This window comes from Lynx canadensis, chromosome C1 (genome assembly GCF_007474595.2).
Source record: "Lynx canadensis isolate LIC74 chromosome C1, mLynCan4.pri.v2, whole genome shotgun sequence".
NCBI classification, from domain to species: Eukaryota; Metazoa; Chordata; class Mammalia; order Carnivora; family Felidae; genus Lynx; species Lynx canadensis.
Window position 1 is genome coordinate 175,241,900 of NC_044310.1, and position 22,398 is coordinate 175,264,297.

Genomic DNA, 22,398 nt, shown 5'->3' on the forward strand with positions numbered 1-22,398 from the left:
GTTATTTTTTTTTTTCTAATTGCACTGTGAAGTTACTTATAGGTTTTAAACAGGGGATTTGGGGATCATCTGACTGACCTATACACCAGGGTCTGTAAAAAAGGCCAGAATGAGGTCCCCTAAACTGTCTAGGAGGCTATTTCAGTATCCTAGGAGAGGGAGAAGAGTAAATTAGTCTAGAATTCTATCATTTCAGATGGTGTATGTAACTTGATACATTTTGGAAGTAGAGCTTTCAGGACTTACTGATGGATTGGTTGGGGGCTGTAGAATAAAAGAGAGGTCAGAATTGTCCTGTAGGATTTTATCCTGAGCATCTGGGTAGTGGTACCATTTTTCAAAATAGACATGACTTGGTGAAGGTGCATAACAAAGAATATTTCACTTTTCCTCATATTAGTTCTGCCTACTGGACAGCCACCTGGAGATGCTTATGGAACTAAAGAAGGAGATCTGGGCTCATGATTATAGTACTTGAATGAAAAAAGTTTGTTTTTTTTTTTCTGTCACCAGAAAAAGACTATTTTTTATTGGACTGTTGTTTATTGCTTTAGTTAATACACCAAGTATAAATTTACCCAGTATGAAGTTCTAGAGTAGTTTAGTTCTAGCTAAGAAAACAAAGTAGGAGACTTATTTTTTGCTCAATATTAAAATTAAAAGACATTTCTAACTACAAACCAATGTATATCTTCAATATATATCCATTTTTTATTTTCTCATGTATAAATTGCGATCCTATTTTTTAACTTGTTCTTGACAAATATAATGCTTACATGTCTCCCAAATACCACTCTGTTCAATAAGTTCCTTTCCTAAGGCAAATGAAATAGCCTTTGATAGTATCCATATTATATATCTCTGTATCACACTGAAATTGTGGAAATCTTTTCATTGGTTTTAGAAATTGGGTCCTTATTTTATACAGTCATTTAGATACACTGAGAAATTTCCGTTACTTGACTGTGCTGTTTGCTTTTTGCTGTGTTCTAGTGGTTTGGCAATAGATTAGAGGTTGGGTTTCCACCATTTGGTACTAATTATCTAGGAACAATCTGATTTCCATTTATTACATTCACATGGCAGTGCTGCCTGTATTTATATCAGAAAAAAAGGTTTATTCTGCCCTCCTAGCCTCGTGAATGCCCCCAGAAGAGTGTTCCATTATAAGATGTGGGCATAGCAAGTTCAATCAAATTGTTCCTCTTGATTCTTGTGCCTGGATGCTTACATTTTACTTTTCTGGCTATGGATGCTTTTAACCAAATAGGACTCTTGCCAGGAAGTTAAATGAATAAAATTGTAGTCTTTAGAAGTACTGGACTTTCTATTGCTGAGTAAAATAAATGTCTCCCTTTCAATTAAACCAAGTGTTTGTTACTGGATAAAATTCTACCTTTACATAATCAACTGTGTGGCCACTGATTAGACTTGATAGGACAATTATAACCCAAAATGTGTATTTCATTGTGGGTAAACAAAACTGCCTATTTATCTTCATCTAGTGTTTTCTCAACTATTATTGAAGTCAAGATGGGCAAGAGCAGATTTTGAAAACTCTCAGTTACACAACAAGCCAAATGTGAATCTTTAAACAAAAGCATAAATTTTAAACATGACATTGATTTAAGAACATTTGTTGCCCACAAAAAGTGATTACTGGTTCATGGCTTCATTTTCATAATTGTTACTTGCACAAAAAATGATTCTAAGGAAGTAAACTCTATCTAATGGGAAGAAAAATATATTCCCTTCCAGCTCTGACCATGAATGCCCGATCAAATCATTTAATTTCTTGTTGCAGTTTTCCTCTTTGGGATATGTAGACAATCATGTCCATTTAACTCGTGACCTTGTTGTAAGAACAAACAAGATAATAGGTCTTACAAGTAAGAGACCAATAAAACCAAATTGTGAATCTGGAAATCTGAAAAAAAAAAGTACATTCACGATGCCATAAATTCTAAATCCTAGAAGTTTTTACGTTTAAAACATGGGGTGCCTGGGTGGCTCAGTCAGTTAAGCGTCCGACTTTAGCTCAGGTCTTGATCTAGTGGTTCATGAGTTCGAGCACCACATCAGGCTCTGTGCTGACAACTCAGAGCCTGGAGCCTGCTTCAGATTCTGTGTCTCCCTCTCTCTCTGTCCCTCCCCCACTAGCACTCTGTCTCTCTCTCTCAAAAAATGAATAAACATTAAGAAATTAAAACTTAAAGTCATATTAAAAATGTAACATAATAGTGAACTTTGAAAGTGTGAATCTGCATGGCAGCATAGAAAGATCTGCTAGAATATTTTGCATCACAATTGTATTTCCTCATCTTTAGTGTTATTTATAATCTACCAGTTTTTCAACTAGAAAAATTTAGACATCATCCCTTAAATATAAATTTAAATAATTACTTTGTAAATTTAATTCTAAGTAAAATTTTGAAACTCTATTTTAATAGTAATGTTAAATCATATTTTAATCTTAAAGTTGTTTTACATTTTAAAAGGATATTTGGATATTTATATTACCAAAACATTAACAGCCTAAAGTAAAATTTTGATACCATTCTTTTTTTTAAATTTTCTATTTTAGAGAGAGAGAGAAAGAGGGAGAGCACAGTTGGGGAGAGGCATAGAGGGAAAGAGAGAATCCCAAGGAGCCTCCATGTTCAGCATAGAGCCTGACATGGGGCTTGATCCCATGACCCTGGAATCATGACCCAAGCTGAAATTGAGATTCAGATGCTCAACCAACTGAGCCACCCAGGTGCCCTGATTTTGATATCATTCTAATAATATTTCTGTAGATATTGCCACAGAACTGTTTAATACAGTTTTTTTGTTGTTTAAATGTTTTCAACATTTACTGAAAATGCAAACCCTTCTATGACACTTCATCATTGCTGTCACATTTAGACAAGGCTAAGGTTGAAATATTCACCATGCCTAAATGCACCAAGCCACTGCTTCCTAGAGCAAGCTACAAAACTACAACAATGAATCTCAGACATGGGCATTCATGATTAATAGACCTTAATAACCTAACAACGTCTGCGTAATTAATATGTAATGATTGAACATAAAGCTCCTTGTTTCCTTAGTTTAATAATTCAGATCCTGTGCACCTTCATAAAGACCAAAGCACTTGGAATTATGAGCATAAAGGATGAGTTAAACAGTGGTGCCAGAATTTCTGTAAGAGAGTGCAAAAATTTTGGTTTCTAGCCATCTGTCAAAATATTGACAGAAGACCCAAAATAAAAATATCAAGCTGTTTTCATCTAAACTATGTATTTAATTTCATAAATAAATATCCTTAATGAGTTAAAAATGGCAGCTTACAAAATATCTAACTCCTGACCCCCTAAATTTAGAACCACCACTCAAAATGTTTCTTATTTAACTTTCTTTTTTTTCATTTTATTTTTTTAATTTACATCCAAATTAGTTAGCGTATAGTGCAACAATGATTTCAAGAGTAGATTCCTCAATGCCCCTTACCCATTTAGCCCATCCCCCCTCCCACAACCCCTCCAGTAACCCTCTGTTTATTCTCCATATTTAAGAGTCTCATATTTTGTCCCCCTCACTGTTTTTATACTATTTTTGCTTCCCTTCCCTTACGTTCATCTGTTCTGTGTCTTAAAGTCCTCATATGAGCACCACTCAAAATATCTAACAGATGTAATATCTAATTCCTTGACTTGAATCATTTCAAAGTTAAGAATCACAAACACAAGACGTCAGTACAGCCCAGGCTGTGACATAAATGTGTAATGGGTACGTGGTGGTAGTAATGAATTAGGGAGCATATACCCAACTTAAATGGCACAGCAGTTACTGCCAGTCAATTATTTTCAGGCAAGTCTGTGGGCTTACTTTCTAGATTTTTAAACTTCTCAAGAAAAGCTCCAGATTTTAATGTTCAATCTCTTAATATTATCTGAAAGCAACTGATTCAGTATTTTAAGAGATCTGTGTGACCGAGCAATAAATGCCGGTTGACCAAAACTTCATTACTGACCCAAAGGAAACCTGTGATAGTGGTAGAGTCTTAAACTTTAGATACCACAACTATTGATAGATATCCCAGCTTTACCATTTTGAAAGTGAAAATACATCTTAACTCGTGTATTTAACAACTTGATTATTTTCATGTTATATAAGTGTATGTTCTCAGAGCAAGTAGAAGGCATAGTATTAACACTGTCATAAAACACTAGAGCACTTATAAGTTAGGTTATTTTGGCCTTCATTTGTTTTCAGGCATCTGGTTAAGATTTTTTGGCCAATATAAGTCATAAAATAATATAGAATACCGTCACTTATGTTATAAGCCAGATGATACCAAGGACAACTTCCACTTAATATCATATTATGTTTACTCAGTATAAATATTCTTAAAATTTTCCATTTTTAAATTTAAAAATTATTCTAATATAGGGATACCCAGGTGACTCAGTCATTTAGGTGTTTGACTTTTGATCTCAGCTGAGGTCTTAATCTCAGGGTTGCTGGTTCAAGCCCTGCATTGGGCTTCATGCTGAGTGTGAAGTCTATTGAAAAAAAAAAGTGCTGTAGTATAAATTAGACAGTAGATATATGTTGACAGCTTATTATATGCCTACAACTTTGATGTGTTATATAGTCTTTTAGAAAATACTTCTTTTATTTATTTATTTATTTATTTATTTATTTATATTTACTTTTGAGAGAGAGAGAGAGAGCACATGCACATGTGTACATGTGTCAGGGAGAGAGAGAGAGAGAGAGAGAGAGAGAGAGAGAGAGAGAGAGAGAATCTTAAGCAGGCTCCATGCTCAGTGCAGAGCCCAATGGGGGGCTTGATCTCACGACCCTGAGATCATGACCGGAGCCAAAATTAAGAGTTAGATGCTTAATTGACTGAGCCACCCAGGTGCCCTGGAAACACTTCTTTAAATAAAATTTGGAAAAGCTTTGTCCACAAGGAGCTTACAAGTGTCACTTAAAGTATATGGTGACCACCAATCACAAAATTATACAGTAAACTATGTAGACTATAAAATAGATTTTAAAATTATATATACACACACACGTGCGTGCATACATGTATACATATCTACAGATAGATTGTTAGGGAGGTCAATAGGAAAAAAATGATTATGTAACTGTATATGCATATTAATAGTTATTAATTATATAACTCAGACCATCAGAGATTTGTTTCCACACTGAACCTTCCCTTCAGTTTAAATCTGTCACTTTACACTGCCTGGTTTTGTCCTCTGCTTTGAGAAACGAGTGAAGAAGTGACTCCCATCTTAAAAACTTCCTTCAAATTTGTGGGTTCTCCTAACTATAATTTTGGTTATAACCTTTCACTATAATATTATCAAAAGCCATATTTGTGTTGGCTGCCTCAAAATCCATGTTAAAAAAAAATCTCTGAAGTGTGACCTGTAGCTTAGAAGTCTGGCTCCAGGGCCAATCCTGTCAGCCCAGTCATAGGCAATTACAAAGTCTTCCCCTGGCGAGTCTCACTGGGGGGAAATCTGCCCTGCCTATGCCAGATTTAGTGCATAGAATGGAGGAGTTGCAGTCAAGGACTTAGCGCCTTCAACCTCTGGCAGCCATGCTTTTACACATATCTGCATTCCTAGCCCAGTTGCCTATATTCAGAGGTCTCCTTATTGGAGGCCCTTGGCCATGGCCTTCTCAAAAAGCCTCTGTCAAGACCATCTTATGAGGGCCTTGAAGACTCCTTTCTCCACTATGATTCAGTACTCAGTACTTTTCTACTCCTAGCCCTTCCTCCATTTCCTTCCCTTGTCGTGACCCCTCCCTCAAAACAATAATAACAAAAAATAACAAGGACACCAACAACAAACCAGCAAGACCTTTAGTTCAGGGCTCCCTCAATAGAGAGACAGTGCCTTGCTTTTGCACTGGTACTTCTGACTTTAGTCCAGTTCCATTTCCTGGAGAAGAAAATGGGACATTGATGAGGCCAGCATCTTCTTTCTGGCATCTTGCTTATACTACAGCAGTAAGTGAATAAAGGCTTAATTATTACTTTCATTTTGGTTGTTTTCATTGACCACTGTGACATCTGGCAGCCCAGTTGTTACTAGCTCAGCTTTTGACAGTAGCTTTCCACACTGTACTGGAAATAACTTATAAAAGTCAACCAAAAACTGATGTCCAGATCGAATCCACTTACTGATTATCTATTTATTATCTCATTAATTCGAGATTGCCCTTTCCTGAGAAATCTTCTCATTTGGAACTCACTACCCATAGGAAGGTGGTGATAATTGCAGTCAGATTGTTTTGAATTTAACCTCTATAGGAATAAATCACAAAGAACATATGGGCCTTAATTTTCCCATATCTTTATTGTAACAAGGACATAAAATTACTAATACTTATATCACAAAAGAGTGTTTTGAGTGTTAAATTTAAAATGATTGTTGTAACCCTTTTTGAAAATTCTACAAAGTCATTGCTTTTTACTAGATGTTACTCCTACTTCAGTTATTGCTTTTTTTCTTGTTATTATACTTCCTTTTCCCATGTCATTACACAGAAGCTCTAATCGAAATAAATCATCAAGCTTTACTCTTTATTGTCTTCCTCTCAAGTGCTAGTAATGTAATATTTTAGTGAGAAATAGTCAAACATTCTCAAATCTGAGGACTGTTGCAATAAGAAAGTATACACAAACAATTTTTATTATTTTTTTAAATTTTTAGTAAAGTTATTTTGAAATTACTTACCTTTTTGCAAAATATAATTTTACAAATAAATTTTCATAATATACTTTTTCCTTTTTCCTCCATGTCTTCTTTCTTCTCCTTAGTGTATTTCTTTGTCATTCCTTTACAGCTGCTGCACCAAGTGTCTGATCATGAGCAACATGGGTTTCAGAGATGCTTATCCTCTTTCTGGCGTAGTAGTGATGATGATTCATCTTCCTGTCTAAATATTTCTTCCATTACTGTCACTCCTGTCAACTCGCCTGATTCCAGACTGTCATTGGGACTGTTAATACCACCTCCTTCTAAATGTGGCCTTCCCAAGCCAATCAGTGAGAGCAGCATCCCAAGACCTCATGTAATTTGCTAAGCACAAAAGCCTTTTTTACTATCCCACATATGTTTTTTAAAGTCTGCTAAAATGTGCCATTTATAGTGTAATGAAAAAAATCAGGTATGTCCAGATTCAATGTGATATGACCTGGCAACTTCGTGTGCCATTCATTTTTACTTCCTTTTACCTGATATCAAAGTTTCAAGTAACGAGTGGTGATTGTGTACATATCCACAGAAAGACAAAATAGGACAGGTAACTTCAAAGGACCCACTGATATAGCAACTGGGAAGTCAGGTCATCAGTGATATTGGTAAAAACAGTTTCAGCAGCATTTGGTACCAAAAAAAAAAAAAAAAAAGTCTCAATTGATATGAGTATCTCCTCTGAGGAGCTTAACCTTGAGGGAAAGAGTAAGAGAGATGAGAGGCTAGAGTAGTAAAGAGAGACAGAGTAAAGACATTTCTGATTGGTTTGCTTTAAAAACAGTCAAGATTTGAGTATCTTTATATCCTGAGAAAGAGGAGAGAGCTGCCAGGGCAGCTAGAGGGATGGGTTGATTAGGAAAACTATTCCTGAGTAGGAGGAAAGGGCTGAGGGATAAAGTTGCCTTAAAGTCTTTGGACAGTATTTATGACTGATAAAGTGAGCAGGGTATTAAAGAAAATGAGATGACAGCAATTTTCCTTCATGAAAAAAATGTGCTAATGGCCATATTGACTGAATAGCAAATCTGTCACTCTTTACACACAATCAGCCTTATTTTTCTTCCATTACCTTCATTATCTGTGATTTAGAAAAATAAGTGTATTCTGAAGAGTCTAATTTTACTATGAAACACTCTTAAGTAATCTCTGTTCATGTTCTTTGAGGAAAAGCAAGTTTTTCCTGACTATTCTTCTCCAAAATGGGAATTCTCTTTCTTTTATAGATTGTGTGTACCCGTTTGTGTGTGGTTTTTCCCCCTGAATGGCAAAGTGATGATTGTTTCATTCTTATGTTACCTCCTGGCCCAGACTGACCCAGATAGCTTAATGATTTTGGTGGTATTTTTAGTGATTATTAATTTATTTCACAAGGTAGCTATTTATCATAGAAAACTATGAAGTCTTACCCAAGAATAAAAGGCACTGCAGTGAGTATAATAGTTAGCTATCATTGTAGTTATTCATATAAATTAAAATATACTCTTTAAAAATTTTTAAAGTTGTTATCATTTGCATTTGAATGGTCATATAAGAAGATTTATTGTTTATGTCCAGTTATCTCTGTCTAAAACATAATCTTACGCAAAACTATTATTGAAATTATGTTTTTATATAGCTTCTAATATTTCCAATCCTCTGATACAAATGGCAATTATTTCTAGATATACAGAAAAATCCAATATCTCTTATATCTATATAGAATAGTTTCTCACCATTTTTGCCATCATCTTTGAGATCATTGTTGCAGAAATTTTCTTTTGCTTTCTTGCCAATAAGCATTTGGTGTGACTGATTAAATCACATGAAATTGCCAACATTTAACTATTTTTGATCTATAAAATGTCAAGTTCATATGATTCAGCTGAATTTATTGTTGTTTATATATGTTTTATATGCATATGAAATAGCATTGCAATGTATCTACCTGAAATACTGCCTTAATTCATATTATTTTCATTGCAGGCAGGCAGTGTGACACCTAAGTCACCCTCCACTGACATCTTCGATATGATACCATTTTCTCCAATATCACACCCATCTTCAACACCTACCCGCAATGGCACACAGCCACCTCCAATACCTAGTAGATCTACTGAGATTAGTAAGCTTTTTAAAGAAAACAATATTCTTTGCTGTATTTGTGTACATTTTAAATGTTTAATTAACACTTTATGGAAAATTATATATCTTAAGCTCACTGAAAGTGTTAATTACCAAAGAATTATGTTTATATGTGCCAAATAAGTTAATCATATTTTACTTTATAATTCAGAGTATACTACCAAAGACATCAGTATTGCATTGGAAATAATTTTTTGAAAAATGAGATGGGGTTATTTATATCATGATGAAAAGCATTTAATTACATTTTTATTGTATTTGGGGTTAGACTTCTAATGTTTTAATTTAACGATTAAAAACAATGCTTGCGGTAATGGTTTTAATATTTTCAACATGTTTAATGGAGTTCAGTTTAAATTCTTTGTTAGAGTATATGAAATTCTTAGTTAAAGAAATATGTAAATATATGGATTGTGTGATTTGTTTATTACTCCTATATAAGGATTTTTTACTTGATATCTAACATACTATATATACATTGCTTTTCTGATTTACTTTCTATACATTTGGAAGGTACATTAGAGTCTCTTATTGATGGATTAGAAAGCATATAACAGAAGCTCATTTTCAATGTCTTGATTATATTTTGATCTGCACCACATCACAGAAACTTAAAGAATACTCCCCAACGTCCATGGTCAGTCATTACTTGCAAAGGGAAATCGAAGAAAAGAGAGTTTTACATCTTATGCTTTATTGCACCCTCTCTAGTTCACATTAAGACATTTTTAATATAACTCTGAAGTTTTGGCTTAGGGCTTAAAGTATGTCAGGGCCTTTAATTTATTTGTTTCCCCTTGTGGAACTTAACCCAAGTATACTACACACATTAAGTATTCAATAAATTTTAGAGAATAACATTGGAAACTTCAGAAATCAGTTTATAAAAATATGTCAAACTTGTACACAAATTGAGATATATATTTAAATTCATTTGAATATATTTTGTGCCAACACAAAATATTTTTTCAGAGAATAATCCATAATATACATGTCATAGTGTGTTTTTAGCAAATGTTGCCAATATCCTGATATCATGATGGGGTATTTTTTGTCCTTGTGAGTGTCCACATCTCTTCCTTTACTGTTTTTTACTTCCTTGGATTTCATCGCTGATTTATTCATTCATTTATTTAGTCCATTGGGCATTTGTTTAACACATATGATAGACTTGGGTTGCAATCTGGAATTTGAAATGCAAATTAGCCATAGATCTCCAAAAGAGGGTTTTAATACAGGTCAAAATATAAATTGAAAAGAGCAAATAGATTTGAAAATATTTAGAAGGAATAATATGTCAGGATGGTATTGAGAGTTCAAAATCAATGATGATTCAGGATTTTAGACCAAATGTTGTTAACAGGGAAAATTAGAAGTAGAGAAGGGGGAAAATGTGTTCCATTTTAGACATTTGATATGTCTAGATTTTTCAAAGGCATATCAAACAATAAAATGCCTGTAATAAAAATCTCTATTCCTTCTGGCCAACTCTACTTTGTTTTTATTAATTCATTTCTTTTCACAAATATGTTTCATGTATAAAAGCATTGTTGGATGTACTCGTGGTATGGGGGTAACCAAGGCATTCCTCCAAAGAAAAGTTCCTCTGTTCTCCAAGTTCTGGTGTATTGCCTAAGTAACACCAGACTGAGGAAAATAAATAACAACAACAATAACACCATATATATAAGGTGACTGTATATATATATATATATATATATATAATACCCATATATAATACCTATAGGTCACATATAAGGTGACAATACATTTCCATTTGTTTAGGACAGTTCTGGTTTATCTCTTTTGTCCCGGTGTAACTGTCAGAAGCATTACTTTTATCTTAAAACTTAAATGTCTTTATTTGGATTATAAATTCTACGTCCCTCTTATTTATATAATACTTACCAGCACCAGAAACTTATAAATTTTTTTTATTTATTTAATACATGAATTTGAAAAAAAAGTTATAACTAGAAAAGCAAGAACCTTTAATAATGAGGGTTCATAATTTAGAGGATATGGTAGAAGAAAGAACATAAATATTATTTCTTACATAGCATTGAATTTTGAGAATATAATTTTTTTTACAAATGAAAAGTTTAATACATTATAAATTCGCATGCACCTATATAATTTTTAAAAGTTGTGTCAATTAAGGCTGCATTTGAATGATTCAGAGGAAGGAAGTTTCATAATTTTTAAATTTCTAAATCATATAATAGGCCATAATTTTATAAATTACAAACATCAATTTTAACTTTGTTGCTTCCTTAATGATTAAAAAATGCATACTTTAGAATTTATGTACAGAGAGCTATTTGATATTCTATTATTAGTATTTTTAAAAGGAAATCTGTTTCTAGGATAGAAGACATTTTTAAAGAACCTGTCCCATTGTGTTTATTTAGGAAGGTGATACGATTTCATAGTACATGAAACAACGTGCCTTACATTTTTTTCTGAATAAATGTGAGATTAAGGTATCACGAGCTATGAGTAAACTACTTACCAATCTGCTCAGTCCCACATACTGCTTCACTGTTGTGTTACAAAGGCATCCGTAAGGAATAGAGGTCTTCAAAAAGTAATATGTTATTGTAGTTAATTTAAATTGCTTCAGTAAAATGTAGGTATTGTAATATACTAATTATCAAATATTTGTGAATTTGATATTGGGAAGTCTTAATTAAAGACACAGAAACCTCTCTGGGTAATAATCCTCTGTAACCAGTTTTTAATACTGTCATAAAATGGATCTTGGCTTCTTTGTTGGTGTTTAACTAGTCTAAGCTCAGGGAAACCCAGCATAAAGTGTGTGTGGATAGGAGCTCATTTGGTTATGTGAGTAGTTCTTTATGTAATCTTGCCTTTGAAATCTAACTCACTCAACTCACTTTCTGTCATTTCATTTACTATATTATTTTTCCTCCTTTTAGAACGGGACCTGTTTGGAGCAGAACCTTTTGACCCATTTAACTGTGGAGCAGGGGATTTCCCTCCAGATATTCAATCAAAATTAGATGAGATGCAGGTGACTGTTTTAACAGATTGGCTTATAAATGGTTTATTTCTTTTTAATATGGGACACAGAGAATGTTATATACCAAAACTACCCTTTCCTTGAATTATTATCCCTATGAAAACTTACTTGAAACAGTTACTTTAAAATAATCATGTATATTTAGTCCTAAAAATGTTCCTACAGATGCTAAGGATAAGGTTTTATTGTGTTTTGTTTTGTTTTTAATAGTACAATTTACAGTGACAATCAGCTGGTTCTTTTTTTATACAAAATTGCGTGGATTTAAATGGTTCATTACTTTGAAATCCAAAAATTGCAGGGTCATTGCACTAGACTTACAAGATTTCAACTCAGTTTTTAACAATTATGAATTTCAGATTGTACATGGATAGATGAAGGAAAATCTTTGTGAGAGTAAAATCAGTCTCTTTTAAAAGAAGCATTGTAGTTATGGCTCATAACTTCTGGGTTCTTATTGAAAAAGCAGGCACCCAGTGACAACTTCTTTAGGAACGTAGTCCAGTTGGGTTTCCATTTCTCTCTCCCTCTTTTATTTTTCAATTCTGAATTGTGCTGAAAGTTTGAAGGTATTGTGGGCTGTGATTAATAAATAATCTTAAAAGCACCAGGAAAAAGACTTCTCTTTATATTTGTCTTTTATATTTTGGTGGTTATTATATCCTATTTTTTATTGAAAAGACTTTGTGTATGGTAGAATGTAGGCAAAGACCAATTATATGAAGCTGATTGGGAAGAGGCAGTGAGTGAAGAGAAGGAGTTGTTGCCACTTATAGGCAATGAATTCTCTATGCTTCATTTCCTGGACAAAAAAAATTAATGGTGGATTCTGATCATCTAACACTGATGAAACACTCCTTTCTAGAAAGATAATATAAATATCCTTCCACTCATTTTGGACTACAGCTATGAAGCACTCTTCTTCTTTTCTAGGTATTATGTGAATTTCTTTATTGTTTTAGAGATAATAATGCCTGCATCTTAAAAGTTGCATTATTTAACATACACCTTGAGATTTTCAAAGCATATGTTAAAACAACATTTCTCAAGTTGGGTGATTCATAATTTCCTTTTACGTGAAAAAAATTATTTTAAATCCTTTATATTGGCTTAAATTGTTATAACATTTCTTAAAAATTTACCAAAACAGGTATACATAACTTATTATTATAGCTCTGATACAACTATTAATTCAAAAATTATAAATTAAATAAAAGCAAAATTACAACACCTAATAAAATTGATTTAAATTAAGAACTTCAACAAGGTGGATGATGTTATCTGGCTGAAACTAAAACCACCAATATCCAACTTCTGTTGATTTCGGCATGTATCCTGTTTGATGGTACAATTTCTCTCCCTCTTTTCTATATTTCAAATACTATGAAACTTTCACTCAAATAGTGCATGGTTATTTACCAAGAATACTTTATTTCATGTGAAATCAATTCCTCTCCATTTTCAGTAGTTTTACCAATTAGGTTTATGCTACTTGGGGCTAATGCTTTTATTAGAACAGACACAAACATGGGCACAGTGGTGTTTGTTCCCAAGCATTAAAATCATAAAGAGTGCTTTTCTTTTAATGTTTTTTAATTTCCACAAAACTGAAGAATTTTCTATAGATTTTTTAAAATAAGCCTACATCTCCAGATTTTTGTCGGAACTAACTTTGAGAGACACTGTATCGGAATGATTTAGTGATGTGTTAGTTAAGTAATGTTAAGCTATGGTATTTTTGCTTTGGTTTTTGTTTTGCCATTTCTAATATTTTCTTAATGTCTTTTTTATTCTTTTCTGCTTTCATGGTGGGTAGCGCCAGAGATGGTTGGTATATCATTTTCATAATAATTTTAAACAACTTACAACTCCTTAAAGCTAAAACCTTAATATTTGCATGCTCTACTTAATAAATATTCAAACAGCAGTTTCATATGGATGTCTCTGATTATTAGTTGTGTTTAAAGAGGTTTTATAACTCATATTTTAAAGTTCTTTTTTCAATGATGTAGTCATTATTGCATTGTCTACCTCATTGCTTGTCTGTTTTTTTGTTGTTTTGTTTGTTTGTTTTTCCTTAGTTCAAGATTTATTGCAAGGTCACTTTAACTAAAGTAAAATAATATTTTCTCCATCTAAAGTCTATGACAACTTTTGCTATTAATCTTGTAAGCCTAATTAATCTAATGCACACATTTGGCTACTATTTTTATCTTTGCATATAATGTAAAAACATTAGAGAACAGTGGGTGTATAAATAATGAGTTAATAAGCCTAGTGAGATGTTTGGGTTTTCTCTTTAATTTACAGAGGAAATCACAAAAATATCTTGTGCATGTCAGAAGTTAACCTGAAATGTTAAGCCATATTTCATTTTAAATTGTTGGAAAATTAAATATTTGTTTGAAATTAATAATGTTATTTAATGTGACATAGTTTAAACTTTCTGGTATGTGTCACTGACAGACAAATCAGTAAAATAGTAATGATAACCCAGATGTGTGACGTCTAAGTTATAATAATTTAATACATTAAAAAAGAAGCATGGCAAATCAGTGAAGGATGAAAGAATTTTGCATTAAGGGGTTGTTAAATCAACTGGTTACTAATTTGGTAGAAGATCAAGGTACAGCTGTAACTTACAACAAAAATCCAAGTAAATTTCAGAAAGAATTGTCAGTTTAAAATGTTAAAATACAATTGAATATTTATCAGACTTTTGAGTTGGAAAGAAATTTTAATACAGAAAAGAAAAACTTGTACATTAGTTTTAAATGTACACATTTAAGGTAAATGTAAAATGTGTATACAGAAGAATTTCTATAGTTCTTTGTAGTTTTTTCTTTTCTTTTAAAAAATCTATAAATATATCACATACACATAATTAAAGTAAAAAGACACATAATTAGAAAAGTAAACAATCAGATAAATAAAAAAGCAGTAGTTCACAGACCACCAGGGGCTAACATGCATGTAGACATGTCTAATTTAATCAAAGAAAATATACAAATTAAACAAAGAACTAGAAATGCTATTTTAATCAAGCAAATTAAATATTTTATTTCCTTATTAATGATCAGTGCAAGTGAAAATATGATGGACAAGCACTCAGTCATTGATGGGCAAGGGTCCATCCATAGCATCCCTTTGGACATTTGTTACTAATACTTATATTTCTTTTTGATATCAAAAACTTCAATGAAGTCTATTCTGAGAAGAAAATGACTCTAAATGAAGAAAATCTCTACGGACAAAAACATCTAGTTAACTTTAAGAATAATTATAAAATACTAGATACAATTAAATCATATTACAAAGTTAATAGAGGGGCACCTGGGTGACTCAGTCAGTTGAGTGTCTGACTTCAGCTCAGGTCATGATCTCACAGCTCGTGAGTTCGAGCCCCACGTCCAGCTCTGTGCTGACAGCTTGGAGCCTGGAGCCTGCTTCGGATTCTGTGTCTCCCTCTCTCTCTGCCCCTAACACACTCGCATTCTCTCTCTCTCAAAAATAAATAAACATTAAAAAAATTTTTTTTAAAAGTTAATAGATTCATGGTTGCTGGAGGGAAGACTAGTGAAGAGACAGTAGGAATAAGGGGATTAAGAGGTACAAACTTCCAGTTATAAAATAAATAAATCACAGGGATGGAAATAAGGCATAGGAAATACAGTCAATAATATTATAACTTTTATGGTGACAGATGGTAACTGCATAATGAGCATTGCATAATGTATGTAAATAGTGAATCACCATGTTGTACACTTGAGACTAATGTAAATTGTATGTCATCTATACTTGTATTTTTAAAAAAATTAATAAAATATTATATAATCATTAGCTTTATGGGAACCCAATATAGAAACTTTGTTCTCCTAGATTTTAAAAAAATATAAAAAATTATATATATGTGATACATTAAAATAAATAAGAAAGTTGTATATAATATATAGTTTTTATACTGTTATTAAAATTGTTTTTAAAAAATCTATACATAGATGAAAAGGAGACTCAAAGGACATACTTCAATATGTTCATAATTCTTATCTAAGAGTGGTTTTCCTTCCTTGATATGCTTTTCTCTCTATTTCAAAATAAAAACATGCAACTGGGCAAAATATTTCATATAAAAAGTGAATCATTAATAATATATTAGAAAAAATAAATAATATATTAATAAAATTATTCTTTTGTGTGATACTAGTTTACGATAACTTCCATCACTACATAAATAAAATAAAGCCTCATTTTCATTCAAAGTTTTAAAATTCAAGTGGATATGGAACCTGAGGAAGATTCAGTGGTCATTAAATCATGATTTACTAAATGAAACCTAGGAGGGAAGGTTAGAAACTGAGAAATTTTATCTGAGGAGTAAAGAAAACCAAAGAGCAATATAATAATGTGTCTGTTAATGGGGATGATTAAATTCATCTATGGGGATTCCGAAAGGATCCTTCTTAAATCACTGTGGAGATATTCTTGTAAGAGATCTACATTTTTAAATTATTGAAATAATGACCAATCCCTATTTTACTTTGATTGCTATTCTGCCTTTCAAACACTACTAACACACTGATAAGTAGTTGAAGTGATAGTGGTTTAATTTCAGAATGAACTGAGAAAAATTTTAAAACACTGTATGGTATCAAATCTTTCCAAAGTTAATACATATCTACACTGTCTGCCTATCTATCTATCTATCATCTATCTATCTATCATCTATCTATCCTCTATCTATCCTCTATCTATCTATCTATCTATCTATCATCTATCATCTATTGATCTATCGATCTATCATCTATCTATCTATCTATTTATCTATCATCTATCTATCATCTATCTATCTACCTATCTATCTATCTATCATCTATCTATCTATCTATCTATCTAACATACCAGAAGATGACCTAGGACACAGATCCTCACATATCCAAATAAAATATTTATTAAATTAGTTAATTTATACTATCTTCAACTTAAAGGTTGACTTTCCTAAGTACTTGGCAGCTGTTTAAAATATATGCATACATAAGGTAAAATATTTCTTCTTGTGATAAGAACAGCCTTTTTAAAAATAACGGTAAGTACTCTGACTTTTACTCAACTAACTGTAATTTGTACTGTAAGTTCTGGGAAAAAGTTTTGAAAACCCTTTGCAGCAGTGGCATTGCTATGTGGCCTTTATAATGTAGGTATAATGAAGAGCATTCGCCGTGTTAACAGCAAATGAGGTGTGGCTTGCAGTTTTAAAATGATTTTCTTCTACTGTATGATAATGTTCACACTGAATTTGTAATAAGATAAGTATGTTAGACACCTGTAGTAAACAAAAGTAATTTGGAGCAATGCAAAGAGATACACAACTGGCCAACATACAAGTAGATACAGTCTAATGAAATAAAATACAAAGGAGAACAGAGGACAAAAGACTTCTTTCTGAGTGATGTTTTATTTTCCACAAGAATAGTCTGTTTACATTTTCACTCACCAATAATATGTCACATGGTCACCCCAAATTACAAATTACCTCCCTGAACAAAATTTCAGTTCTGTTAGTAAGAGAGAAAGGTAAAGTATATATATATATATATATATATATATATATATATATATAGAAACTGCCACCGTGCTTCTACAAAAAAACCTAAAATGTAGCCCCAGTTCCTTTCATTAATGTGAGTCTCTGCTTTTTCTCTCTTCTTTGGCAGGCCAGTGTGCATAGATTAAGAGCAAGGGTGGGGATAGAGGAGATGGAAAACTGAAGATAGCCCATTACCTTATGCAAAAATGAAGAGAGCTTGGAGTAGAGGACAAACTCTTTTGCCACTAACTTTTTTTAATGTTTATTTTTGAGAGAGAGAGATACAGAGAGAGAGAGAGAGTTTGAACAGGGGAGGGCAGAGAGAGAGGAAGATACAGAATCTGAAGCAAGCTCCAGGGGACTTGAGCTGTAAGATCATGACCTGAGCCGAAGTTGGACACTCAGCTGACAGCCACGCAGGCGTCCCTTGCCACCAACTTTTAACACAAAATCTTAGGAGGAAGAAAACTTTTCACAGCAATTGTGTACTTGCTCTCAATAACTCCGAGACAACTTAACTTCCAGAAACATCTAAAACATGCTTAGGGGGAGTGAGACTCAAAGCTACAACTTGCAACTGTAAGAAATAGCAGGACGGGGCGCTTGGGTGGCTCAGCCGGTTAAGCGTCTGACTTCAGCTCAGGTCATGATCTCACAGTCCGTGAGTTCGAGCCCTGCCTCAGGCACTGTGCTGACAGCTCAGAGCCTGGAGCCTGCTTAAGATTCTGTGTCTCCCTCTTTCTCTGCCCCTCCCCTGCTCATGCTCTCTCTCTGTCTCAAAAATAAATAAAAATATTAAAAAAATTTTTAAAAAGAAGAAATAGCAGGACTAGTAGAGGAAGCTTCCTCCATTAGAAAGTGGTCTGCACATAGGATATGGCATTGTGTTTACTAAAAGTATTTTACCTAGCTCTGGACAGTGGCAACCAGGAAGAAAAGATGAAAACTATAAGGCTCTGTTGAACCTTTCATCAAACTTGAGGTCTAGCTATCTTACTTATATTTAAATGAATATTGATCTTTAAAGCCAACAGAGGAAATTTAAACTAGAGTAGAATGGCATTACAGATTTTATTGAAATAAAACATGTAAGTCTTAAAACTACTTAACTCCATATATTTCTGTTTTCTTTTGTCTTTCATGCATGCTAACTTCACATATATTTAAAACATTTAAAATGCTAATGGGTCTACACAACTGTCTGGGATATACGCCAATATAAAATTTTGACAAACCAGCATTTGACGTATTTTTTCTTAGCTGATCAAAGCATGAAGATTTCAACTTCTATTCAGAGACTCTTTATTTCCTGATTATCATTATTATCACTATTATTATTGTCATTACTGCCATAAGCATTTCCTATTTTAATTATTTTACTCTGTTTTACAGGAGGGGTTCAAAATGGGACTAACTCTTGAAGGCACAGTATTTTGTCTCGACCCATTAGACAGCAGGTGCTGATGTCAAGAACAAGAGATCCAGATTTGTGTTTAATTTGTTTTTCTATACATATACATCATTCATTATTATTTTATGAAAGGTAGTATTCATGTGCCAATATATTTTTGAAAATCTTAACTTTTTGAAAATTATTTTAGTAAAATGTTCATTATTGATCTATAACATTTATTTCAAAAACAACTAATTGTAAAGTAAATCATACTTTTATGTTCCTTTCTGTTTCTCTTGTAGATGAATTTATAATCAAAAAACAGATTACCCAAATATCTGTCTTGTGTCTGAGTTCTAAATAATTAGCATCTTGAAATTTGTGTTCATTCTCCAGGCTGCTAGTTTATTATTGATTCCCAAAAGCCATACTTTAATGATACCTTTCAAAGGCTTGACAAGATATACCAATGCCAAGCTAAATATGTTCTATATTCAAACCAATAAACATGTTACCATCCATTAGACAGATGTTATTTTATGGATTAAATGTTGTTCATGTCATTGCAAAATGTAAACTTTGAATATAATGCCACGAGGTCATTTGTAGCAAGTAAAATAGCAAAAATATAATTTCCAATAATAATTAAACCAAATAGAGTATTTGTTAGCAAAAACAAAGTAATAGTGTTATCTATTATTATCAGTTATACTCTAAGTCTTTTATTTATTTCATAAATAAAGATTATGGGAAAAAATGAAAATTTGCTCTTCGCAAAACACTTAATATTTAATTTCTAATGAGATAAGATAGGCACCTATCTAATGAGATAAGGATTTACATTGCTAAGCATCTCAACATCATCTGAGCTAATATTTCCTAAAAAAATATTTGGAATTTAGGCTGTCTATGGTGGCAATGTCTATTACCCATGTATACTTTACCAACTATATTTTTTCTCACTGAATAATATTATTCTTCTCGTATTTTCTCCTTTTCATAGATATTTTCTCACCAAATTTTATTTTGTGATGACCCATTAGTTTTGATATTTTGAAATCTATGACAACTATTCTTTATGAATCATCAATATTATTTAGCAAATTTAATTTGTATTTGTTTTTGTTGAAGTCAGAATCTCATTTTTCACAAAAACCAAGTGGCTTCTCAGTTTGGTTCAACATAAACAATAAAATTTTCTTGTACTTAATTCATAATGTGTTGATGAGCTCTGACCCTTAAAAATGTTTGTTTCCTATGCATTTGCCCATTATGTAACAACCTTTAATTTGTACTCAGTGCAAGAAAAATCTATGGTCAAATTTAAAATTTGGTTCATCACATCGTAAGAAAAATAGATTAAATTAATGAAAATATGAGCTTAGATTAGGGGTAGATCTTAAAAGTAGATTTTTATTTTACTCATGGGAATTTCTGTCAAGTGCTAAAGGTACATATTCAGTAGGAAAAGAAATCAAATATGCTTATGCAATATTATATTTGTATGTATCTTCATGATGTTCTATGGTATATATAAGCCTTGTTTTCTGTTATCTGCTAAGTTGTACCTTAATTAGAGGTTAGTATATGTTTCATAAAGAAGAATCTTTATAATTTTGTTTGTCATATAGTATTTTGGAATTTGTATAATGAGGATGTTTAGAAGCCATTTCAATGGCTTTTTTTTAACAGATAGAATTTGTATTTTTATTGTACTTTAAAAAGCTTTATGTAATAGGTATATATTTAGCAGCCATTTATTATCAATGGTAACACAATAGAGTACTAAGATGGTATTTGCACACTTAAGACATGTTACTTTACCAATTTTTAATGGTAATCAGTTCTGCTACTGGCATGACTAAATAGTACATAATTGGTCATTAATTATGAACATTTATTTCACCAGTGCATTTTTATGAAGATCCAGTTGAAAATTGTATTTCTATGTAAACTCAATGATATGTTTGATTTTGCTGAGAATAAATAATTTTAAATAAATAAATGGTGTAATTTACTCATTAAATAATCTCTAGTTAAGTTAGAAACATTCTGAAGCTACTTACATAACAAAGTTTCCTGGTCATAAAATGAAGCCTAAGAGAAGAAGGAATGAAGGAACAAAGGAATGAAGGAAGGGAGGCAGGGAAAAGAAAGGAAAGGGATTAATGAACTTTACTTTTAACTTCATTTCTTATAGCCCACACACATTTTAGCTGCATAAGCAAATACCATTCAGTTGTGGAAACAGTGGACTTGGTCCTGCTGGTGAGATAGGCCATAATGTAGTTTGTGATCTCACTAGAAGCATCTGGTGCAATAACCGTATTATGTAAATACCTCTTTTCAAAATTCAGAGCCTTTTTAGCCTGGTAACAATGTAAAGGCTTTCTTGGCTGATAGGCTTTAAAAGGTGGAGTTGATAAAAGATCTGAGTTGTGGCTCACTGGAATATCATGACGTTTTGAGCCTTTTGAAAACACAGTAGTAAGTATTTTAAAGATTCACAGGACTCAAATGCACAGGGTTTGCACACCAATGAGCAATTCATCGATCTATTCAATAACGTTAATTTTTGACTCACTTTATGTGATAATGTATATCATGTGGGTAAGAACACATCTCGTAAGTTTGCTTACTTAACATTGTTAAATTGAAGACCAGATTTCTGCCTTCAGTTAGTTTACTGTCATAAGGGACAAGTAAGGCAATACATGAACGAATGAGTGAAAATATGTACAAAAGTACCGTGTGAACCGAAATCTTCCCAGAGAATATATATATTTAACTATGTTTAAATGTGGGTACCTAGCACTGGCTAGTGTCTACAGTGTTAGATATCCAGTTCAATGGCAACAATTTTCTCTTCGTTTATTTTATTTTGGATTTGAATTTTTTTAAAAAGTTTTGGTCCCATTATGGGAATTTATGTTCAGATCGAATTTCTGATAGATTTGCATTGTCTCATTTCTAAGTTGTTTTTTTTTCTCTTTTTGATGTTATTTAACATAACTATGAAAAAAACTGGCTGCTAATATTTTTCTGTTCCAGTGTTTCCATATATAGTTCCAAATTCAATATTTGTTCATGATTTTGGATTTCAACCTCTGTTAAATTAGTTGGAGAATCTTGGACTCAATTTTGACAACTAAATCTCAGACTCCACCTAAACTACACTGTTTATAGGTGGCAAACACATTGCTGAGATAATCATGGCTGGTATTGCCCTCAGATCCCATATCTCAGGCAGGAAGGACCTAACAAGTGTCCTCTCCTTCCTAGATAACCTCAGACAGATTCTCAAGAACTTCCTCCTTAAATGTCCATCTCATAAATGGAACAAAACCTTAATTCTTACACACTTGTTTCATGTCTTGATCATATATTGTTAATGTCCAAATGTAACCTACTTCTTCTAGAAATCCTGCATATAAAACATATTTTGTCTGGATTCATCCAAAGTGGATTTCCTTACTCTAATAAGGAG

At 32.4% G+C, this 22,398-nt stretch overlaps 1 protein-coding gene across 6 annotated transcripts in view; it reads left to right on the plus strand.

Moving 5' to 3' along the window:
- The window catches only part of GULP1 (GULP PTB domain containing engulfment adaptor 1), a 269,094-nt gene extending 248,182 nt beyond the window's left edge, over window positions 1–20,912 (plus strand). For 4 of the 6 annotated variants that reach the window (XM_032594449.1, XM_030326436.1, XM_032594448.1 and 1 more), the window contains 4 exons: window positions 6,859–7,086; window positions 8,733–8,871; window positions 11,831–11,925; window positions 18,911–19,056. In XM_032594449.1, the coding sequence (XP_032450340.1) occupies window positions 6,859–7,086; window positions 8,733–8,871; window positions 11,831–11,925; window positions 18,911–18,982 (534 nt within the window). In that variant the 3' untranslated portion in view covers window positions 18,983–19,056. Of the gene's footprint in view, window positions 1–6,858; window positions 7,087–8,732; window positions 8,872–11,830; window positions 11,926–18,910 lie in introns of all 6 variants that reach the window. The other 2 variants (XM_032594452.1, XM_032594451.1) reach the window with 2 other exon arrangements.
- Window positions 20,913–22,398: the final 1,486 nt, after the last annotated feature.